This window comes from Macaca mulatta, chromosome 9 (assembly GCF_049350105.2).
Source record: "Macaca mulatta isolate MMU2019108-1 chromosome 9, T2T-MMU8v2.0, whole genome shotgun sequence".
NCBI lineage: Eukaryota > Metazoa > Chordata > Mammalia > Primates > Cercopithecidae > Macaca > Macaca mulatta.
This window is the reverse complement of record NC_133414.1, coordinates 104,610,785-104,620,271: the sequence shown is the minus strand read 5'-3', so window position 1 is coordinate 104,620,271 and position 9,487 is coordinate 104,610,785. Positions and strand designations below refer to the sequence as shown.

Here is a 9,487-nt window from a genome sequence, read left to right as displayed (position 1 = left end):
TTAATGTAGAAACCACATTTATTAACCATGGATTCACTGAGGGCAGTTTTATTAGATATTATCCACAGCTTATGCTGACATCTGATTTTGCAGAGAAATTATAGCCATTATTTTATTAAGATAATTCTACAAGATCAATATAGTTTCTTGAAGGAGCATATATTCTAATTCTTCAATAGGGTTTGGTTTAATTTAGCTATCAAAGTCAAATGTCTCTAAACTTTACACACTAAACTCATTGTGGGCACAAAATTTATTCTTTGTACATATTCCTTCTAAGTGCTTTGGTTCTTCAAGCTGAAACATCTCAACTTCCAGAAATATGGTTGCCAGATCAAAAATACCAGAGTCCTTCTAAGGGTTAAGATTTGAATCAAGAAAAAGATACATATACATATTTTATTATATACAAACAAGGAACAACAAAAAGTTTCATCATGTAAACAAAAGAATATAAATTATAGACATAATTGGAAGTTTCAAAAAGTCCTTAAATCATTGTGATCTTCTCCAAAAGACACAGGTCTTGGAGTGTGGGCACAGAGCCATCAGTCAGACGTCTGGGTGGTCTCCCATAATAGCAATTTATATTCTAGAGAAGTGGGCTTTTTGTGAACTCTGTCAGGGTGAATGAGTTAGGCCTCTTAAAGGAATGAAATGCTTTCACATTTGGGGCAACAAGTGAAAAATATTGAAAGAAGGGATATAACTAGGATTAGATTTATTGTTGACAGTGATTTTAGAAATAAATCACTGAAAACATGTTAAAAGATTTCTAGATAAAATTCTGGCTACCAAAAATAAGAAAGGATACCTTTTGTGGCTCTACAAATGGTTTGGTGAAAAATAAAAAAGGAAAAAGTGAGCCGAGGAGAAAGCGAAATAGGGAAGTCTAGGGAGGAGGCAAGAAAATACACAAGTCATAGCAAGAAAAAAACATGAGATGGTCCTTTCTAAGGCCAGGTGTTGGTGATATTTACCTATGTAAGCTCAAGCCTAGAAGAGTACAGTTCTTATATATTCACTACCTAATGCTATACAAGAAAAAATACTTTTCATTTGTTATGAAAGAACTACTTTATATGAAAACTAAAAATATGTATTTACATTGCAAATCCCAGATGAAACCCAATTTAATACAAAGTGAACTATTGGGATGACAGAAAAATGGGTAGATATCAAAATTCAACTAAATTTACAGTACTGCCTTATATCTTTTTTAAATTTTGTTTTTGAGACCGAGTCTTGCTCTGTTGCCCAGGCTGGAGTGTAGTGGTGTGATCTCGGCTCAACGCAACCCCTGCTTCCTGGGTTCAAGTGATTCTCGTGCCTCAGCCTCCCCAGTAGCTGGGATTACAGGAGTGTGCCACCACACCCGGCTAATTTTTAATAGAGACGAGGTTTTGCCATGTTGGCCAGGCTGGTCTCAAACTCCTGGGCTCAAGCAATCCACCCGCCTCAGCCTCCCAAAGTGCTGGGATTACAGGCATGAGCCACTGCACCCGGCTGATATATATATTCTTTTAAAATCTATACACAAGGCTCAAGTTCTGGGGTTTCAGGTTTTATTTTTAAGTTTTCTTTAAAAATAAAATTGCTAACCCCCAAGTGAATTAAAGGTTGATCTGGGCTCGCAGAGGTAATCTGCTCTTTGTCACCAAGTGCTCTGTAGTTTCTTCCACTTTAGACCTCTCCAGTGTGTTAATGCCTCTGTTTTCTTTGTCTTTTCCATGTGATTTTTTATGCTGTGGATTTAAGGGGGAAAAATTAAGTCAATATAAAGTAACATTTGATACACATTAACTACACTCTATTTTCAAAGTTCTCTGGGCTATAAGCAAGAAAACTTAAGTGTAGAAAACCAGAAAAGGTTTAGCACAAGTTTGAGCCAACAATTTGGCAAGTAGAACCAAATGCCTTCTTTATTTGATCACTACTGGAAGGAGTAGAGTGAAAGAAGTATTAATTTTCTGTGTTATTTTCTAAGACATAGTTACAGATTTTACTCCAGGGTAGTGGTTCTCATCAGGGAGCGATTTTGCTGCCACAGGGGACGTTTGGCAATGTTTAGAGACTTTTTTGGTGTTACAACCAAGGAGTGCTACTGGCTTTGAGTGAGTATTCACATAGTTCACTGTTTTTCTTGTGTACCGACATAGTACAGTCCACAGGAAAGACCATTACAACAAAGAATTACCCAGTTTAAAATGCCAATAGCACTGCTGTCAAGAAACCCTGCTCTAAGGAAACAAAGATTTGCTGTCATGCAGAAAAGCCAATTCTGTTTTAAGCAGAGAAACTGGTATATGGGACACCTTAAAAACAGTTTTGCTTAGTTCTTAAAAATTGTTTTTTATTTTATTTGTAAAACCTATTTAATATTCCTCATTTGGAAGTTCTATTTCATTGGAATCCTACTTACCCATACAGAACATTAATGGACTGGTGACATTCATTGTACACTCAGTCATCAATGCTGAGACAAATTATAAACCAACTATTAAAGCTTTAAACCCAGAGAAAATCCCCACATCACACTGTTACTAGGGAAAAGATTTCTGGACTTCAGCTGAAGGTCTAAAACTCCATCCCAAACCCTCTCTGGTATTGTAGGGACTTCCTTGCCATAGCTGAATCACTAAGCCTAATTCAAAATGCCACAGGTAATAATAATAAAAGAACTCCTGACCAGGGATTAAGTAGTCACCAGGTTCTCTTATCCTTCCCCCTTTCCTAACTTTATAAGATAGAAGAAAAGGATAAAAACTGAAAGAAACATATATATAGTTCTCTAATAGTAAAGAATAAAGCAAAAGGTGGCAAGAATTTGGGGATAAAATTGCCCAGAGGAAAACAGGGAGGAATTTATGAGAACCTGAATTAGAACTTTGTTAACAGTTGAAAGCAGTGATGGAGAATCTTTAGACCTTAAGGGAAGGACCTGTAGATCAACTAAAAACAGTTACAGGCCAAGCACAGTGGCTCACGCTTGTAATCCCAGCACTTTGGGAGGCCGAGGCGGGCGGTTCACCTGAGGTCGGGAGTTTGAGACTAGCCTGACCAACATGGAGAAACCCCTTCTCTACTAAAAATACAAAATTAGCCAGGTGTGGTGGTGCATGCCTGTAATCCCAGCTACTTGGGAGGCTGAGGCAGGAGAATCGCTTGAACCCAGGAGGCAGAGGTTGTGGTGAGCCAAGATTGTGCTATTATACTCCAGCCTGGGCAACAAGAGTGAAACTCCATCTCAAAAAAAAAAAGAAAAGAAAAAAAGTGGGTAGAGGGCTGGGCACAGTGGCTCACGCCTGTAATCCCAGCACTATGGGAGGCCGAGGACGGTGGATCACTTGAGGCCAGGAGTTTGAGACCAGCCTGGCCCACATAGTGAAACCCTATCTCTACTAAAAATACAAAAAAATTAGCCAGGTGTGGTGGTGTATGCCTGTAATCCTAGCTACCTGGGAGGCTGAGTCAGGAGAATCACTTGAACTCGGGAGGTGAAGGTTGAGTGAGCCGAGATTGTGCCACTCCACTTCAGCCTGAGTGACTCAGTCTCAAAAAAAAAACCAAAAGTGGGTAGGAGAGGTCACAGGATTTAATTACATTGGATTAGAGCAGGCAAGGTGCTCAGGAAACATGGGGCAACAGTTTACAAGAGAAGAGCCTCAGGGAGGGGAAATCACTAATATAACCTAAGCAGTCTCCAGTCTCTCAATCTTTTCAGTCACTTTGCCTTCAAAGTCTGATTATGGGCAGAGATAGGTTCCAAGACTTACATGTCAAAGGTAGAAGGAAGAGGAATGACTGCTCTCAGTGTCTGAGTACATAGGAAGCAGAAAAGGAATAAATACAATAGCTAAACACTATCAGCTAAGGATGTAGATTAAGTCAAATTCTGCCTTCATTTATTCTACAGAAAACCCCTTATCAGTATCAGATTTTTGTAAATAATTCAAATCATAAGCCTTAACAAGCCATCCTAAGGAATAATTGAAAGGCTTTTGTTGTTCTACTCACCACAAATAATGCCTTTATACTGAATAGTAAATGAATGACTTACATCAGATATGGAAGGGTTATCTGATATGATATACCTGGAAAAATGGAACCCCGCCAATTGATGAACAATCCACACCAGCATCTACAGATGGCTCTTGACTTAGAGGTTCTTCAGTACACTGCCCTAGAACTGCCTTTTCTACATCCACATCCTAAAAGAAGAAACTGGATGAGTGACTAAGTCCAAGGGCTTAAAAGTCATCGCAAGAGTAACGGTAGTTTTCTTCTTTGAATATAACACAATGCCCATGGTATAATATGAAAGTTAAACCTCAACAAAATTATTAGAAAGTCTACAAATTAATGAAAATAATTCCTAATATATTTTTATAGAGAGTAGAGGTTCCTATATAACAATGTTACTAAGTACAATATTAAATATTGGCAATTATTATCTACTAGCATAATTTAAAAACTAGTAAGATTAAAAGAAGCCTAAGGGCTAGGCCTATCATTAATGAGAGGCAGGGTAAGACTGAGGAGTGAAAAGTAAAATTCTTCACATGAAGTCAACCACATCAAGAGTTCATAAGAGAGTTCTATTATAAAATTATGATCCTTTAAATTTACCGGAATTGTCTCTTCTTTGTTGTTTTCCGAAGAGTTTAGCATCATTAACAGCTCAGGCTGTTTCCTTTTCAACTGATCAAGGAGATGTTCACGTGGTTCGGTTCTTACCAGTGTTGATGGGTATAAATAATTTTTCCTCTGTGGTGTTGTACCTTTAATGGACATTAGATAAGAGGTAACAATTAAAGTATGAGATGTAAATATTTTTAAAAAGTACTAAAACTTCCTAATCAATCTTATCTTCTAAAAATATAAAATATAAAAGTATAATTGCCATATTTGAGGATCAGTCTTGCTACCTGTAAGGCAGACATTGTTTGCAACTAACAATATTTTCTAATTTGACAACAGACTTTACTATTTTCAAGATTCATCCTACTCTCTAAAACATGAAGTTTACCATCTCTGAGGATATATAAAAGATGTGTTATAAGCTCTAAAAGGAGTTGTAGTGTTCTGAAAAAAATGGCAGCATTATTGGAACGAGATTTCCCAACATGATTACTTTGATAGGAGTAATCATTTCACTATAAATGTGGAGTGGTGGTTAAATATTAACCAGTTATATATATATACTATGTTGCCCAGGCTGGTCTTGAACTCGTGGGTTCAAACGATGCTCCTGCCTTGGCCTCCCAAAGTGCTGGGATTATAGGCCTGAGCCACCACATCAGGCCCCCAGTTATATTTATCTGTAATGAGCTCATGCTTTGGTAATTTACAAAAGTACTTGCCTTTCCACTCAACATTTACATTCCTAACTTCATTGAAAAGTAGACAGTAAATCTTACAGGTCTCTTGGGGAAAAAATAAACCAACATTCTATGTAGCACCATCCCCTTTTAACAATTGGTTTTTAAATTTTAAAAAAAGAGAGTTTTGTGATATAACTGACATACCATAAAACACTCATTTTATGTGTACAATTTAGTGGATTTTAGTGAGTTTACAGGGTATGCAACCATCACCACAATCCAATGAAGAACCCAATTATTTGTGTTGTGTAAAACAGCTTGTGGCTCTCCTCGCTCGCCTTCTGGCTTTGCCACGCCCTGCTCTGGAGAGACACCCGCCATTTCACCCAGTAAGCGGCCCCGGCCTGCAGAGGAGAGCGGCTGTAGCTCCGCTTTGCCCGGCTCTCCGAGCACGCCACGGCCCCCACCCGGGGCTCCGCACGGGCCGCGGGCTACGGGACCTGTACAGTGCCTATGATTACACAATACCACCTGGGGAGAAAGCTCTTGTGAAAACGGACATTCAGATAGCGCTCCCTTCTGGGCGTTATGGAAGAGTAGCTCCACAGTCAGGCTTGGCTTGCAAAACACTTTATTGATGTAGGAGCTGGTGTCATAGATGAAGATTATAGAGGAAATGTTGGTGGTGTACTGTTTAACTTTGGCAAAGAAAAGTTTGAAGTCAAAAAGTGTGATCGAATTGCACAGCTCATTTGCGAACGGATTTTTTATCCAGAAATAGAAGTTGTTCAAGCTTTGGATGACACCGAAAGGGGTTCAGGAGGTTTTGGTTCCACTGGAAAGGATTAAAATTTATGCCAAGAACAGAAAACGAGAAGTCATGCCTTTTTCTTAAAAAAAAAAAAAAAGTTTTTGCTTAAAGTGTTTTGCACTTCTATAAACTTACTAGCTTCACCTTTGAAAAGTACTGAATTTTTTACTTTTTTTTTTATGGTCAAGGAAAAGATCATAAAAAAATAAAACACAAAGTTTTTCTTTGTGTTTGGATCAAAAAGAAACTTTGTTTTTCTGCAATTGATGGTTGTATGTAAATCTGCTTTGTGGTGACCTGATGTAAAGTGTCTTCTTACAATCAAATGTACATCAATTACAGATTTAAAAAAAAAACCCTGTATTTAACTCAAATGATCCCCCTTCAGCAACTTATTTTGCTTTGTTTTAAATCTTAAGCAATATTTTGTATTCAGTAAACTTATATTCTTTCACAAGGTACAAAATCTTGCATAAGCTGAGCTAAAAGAAATGAAAATGAAAAGGAGAGATTAAAGGTATTCCTTGTTCTTCTTTCTCTTCACTAGTTTAAAAACTTTTTAATCTTAAGATTCTTTGTGATGAGGATGAGAAAAGAATCCTCAGTTTATTTTTCCACTATTAATCTTTCTTTTTATAAATCCTCTATTGACTGGATAGAGGTATGTTTGTGAAAGACATGTAACTTGGGGATTTGTTACCTTTGGTTTGTTCCCCCTGAATTTCATCTCATCAGGCAAATTGTACTAGTTGTAGCTATGAGTTTCCCTAAGTGAAGTAGCAATAGGCTGTAATCGAGAAAATATGCCATTTATAGGCATATAAATGAAATAATAAGATAAATGAAATAATATATACTTCGGCCACCAGCTTTTTCTGTCTCTCACACATAAGCAGCACTTCATTGCAGATACGGGACTGATTCTGTGGCTTAGCTTGATTAACATCTTTTGGAAGTTTCTGCTAGTGTGCTTTCCTTTCTTTACTATGTTTCTCAAATTCCTTTGTGTCAGGGTTTTTGGTGTTACTTAGGTTTTGTCCATCAGATTCTATGAGACACCAGGCATTGTTTTGAGGATGTGGGTTATATACATGGAGTGCTTCTGGAACTATCAGTTTACTTGGCCACCCAGTTTGTGGAAGCACAGGCAAGACTGTTCTTTTCTGGTGATTCTCCAGGCCATTTAATACCCTGCAATGTATTTGTCCATCTGTGGGTCACAGTTCATTAGTGAGTCATGAAATCAACTCACTGGGACATAGCCACCATTTTTGTGTACTGGGTTGGGCTATAAATTATTTCTGTTGTCAATAAAATTTAAATGTTTTTCTGCTAAAAAAAAAAAAAAAAAAAAAAAACAGCTTGTTACATCTCTTCTATGAAGACCTCCCTGAATCATTACAGCCTACAATGATCTTTGACTTATCTGATCTCTCAAAATGTTGATTCCTAAATGCCAGTGGTCCACGGTGATCCCTCATCTCTTAAAACAGGGATTCCTAAATGGCAATAGTCTATGACAAAATGAGAGGAACACAGAACAAAATGCACAATGTGGTAAACTTTGCATTAAACTCGATTTAGTTAGTTACATCTCTCCAATATTTGTGGTATTAAAATGTCCTTTTACAAACAGTGCTAGGTTTGTATTTGTTTTAAAAATATCCCCTATTAACAAAGTCAATTCCCTGAATGTATGTGAAATTTTACTCAATTGTGATACCACCTATATCATGACACTTGATTAAAACTATTTTAAGGTTCCAGTTTTCCCATTTTGAGTTGATTACAGTGAGATGGTAAATTCCTGTCAGGCAACGGCAGGACCTAATTTTTCTGAACATCTGACACTACATAGAGTTGAATTCGACTTCAAAAAATTTAACAATTCTATTTCTCTTTTAAAGTACCTGTTGGGATATCCAGTTTCAGATCCTGTTCCAGAAAGCAATTAAGCTTAGTCAAACCAATTTTTATGGTTTCGTTAAGTTCTAGATTTTGTGCTATCAATTTTTCTTCATCAATAGTCATCTGACCAAGAAAAATGTTATGCTGCCTCTCATGAGCTGCCTTATGTCCATTTGATTTCTCAGTGATGTCTGAACTTGAAGCCTCACAACATTGGTTTACAACCTGTAAATGATGCAAACAAGTGTTTATTACTCAAATTAAAGTTGCCAGTGTTTTATTCAATATCATATTTCCCCTTACCTTTTCCATAAATTTTTTTTTTTTTTTGAGACAAGTCTCACTCTGTTGCCCAGGCTGGAGTGTAGTGGCATGACTAGGGCTCACTATAGCCTTGACCTCCCAGGCTCAAGCCAGGTAGCCTCCCAGGTAGCTGGGACTATAGGCATGCCTGGCTAATTTATGTATTTTTTGAAGAGATGGGGTTTCACCATGTTGCCCAAGCTGGTCTCAAACTCCTGGGGTCAAGCAATCTGCCCACCTTGGCCTCCAAAGATTATAGGCATGAGCCACCACGCCTGGCCTTCAGTAATAAAAGATTTTAAAACATATACAAAAGTAGAGAGAACAGTATAATTAATCTCCTTGTATTCATTACCCAGCTTCAACATTTACCAACAAGTAGAGTACAAACATTTACCAACAGGACTGGCCACTTAACTCCTTCACAAACCCAGGATTATTTTGAAACAAATCCTGTATCATTTCATCCATTTACTTCAGCATGTATCTCTAAGAGGTAAGAGCACTTTAAGACCACTATCACATCTGAAAATGTTAACACTGATTCCTTCCTATCAAATGTCTAGTCCATGTTCAGACTTCACCAGTTGTCTCAAATGTGTGTTACAATTGCTTTGTTTGAACCAGAATTCACCACTAGATTTGGTTTATAGGTCTTAAGTCGGTCACTATATAATTTATCATCCAAATTGGAAACCTTTTAGAGTGAAAGGGCCCATTCATAATAATCATTCGAATACAACTTCAACAAGGACTGCCTCAGGCAAACTAAGACTTAAGGACCTCTAGTCTTAAGTCTCTTTTGGTCTACAGGTTATCTTTTCTCCTATTTTTTTCCCTTGGAAAAAAACTTGTTGCTGAAGACATGAGGTCTTTACCCTATTGAACACCTCAAATTCTGGATTTGGTCAACTGCATTTCTATGCTTTATTTTCTACAAACTGGCTAGACCTAAAGGCTTGATTTAATTCAGGTTTAATTTTTTAGCAAGAATATTTCATAGGTAGTACAGCAAACACAAAATGCTTTGCTGGGTCTCTCATGTTAAGATTTATCAGTGAGTTCAGGTATGGTTAGCCTATTAATTATAAAGTTCCCCATCAGCTTTTGATCAAATGGTTTAAGCCATCATTAATATCCA

The 9,487-nt window shown here is 37.4% G+C and overlaps 1 protein-coding gene and 1 pseudogene across 1 annotated transcript in view; one reads left to right on the top strand and one right to left on the bottom strand.

Annotated features, from left to right (window-relative positions):
- The window catches only part of KIF11 (kinesin family member 11), a 65,096-nt gene continuing 55,609 nt past the window's right edge, over positions 1 to 9,487 (bottom strand). The window contains exons 19-22 of the mRNA XM_015147695.3: positions 8,046 to 8,268; positions 4,630 to 4,781; positions 4,095 to 4,211; positions 1 to 1,745 (exon numbers count right to left, since the gene is read on the bottom strand). Coding sequence (XP_015003181.2) covers positions 1,614 to 1,745; positions 4,095 to 4,211; positions 4,630 to 4,781; positions 8,046 to 8,268 — 624 coding nt within the window. The 3' untranslated portion in view covers positions 1 to 1,613. The remainder of the gene's footprint in view (positions 1,746 to 4,094; positions 4,212 to 4,629; positions 4,782 to 8,045; positions 8,269 to 9,487) is intronic.
- LOC144331045 (deoxyuridine 5'-triphosphate nucleotidohydrolase pseudogene) lies at positions 4,819 to 6,317 on the top strand (annotated as a pseudogene).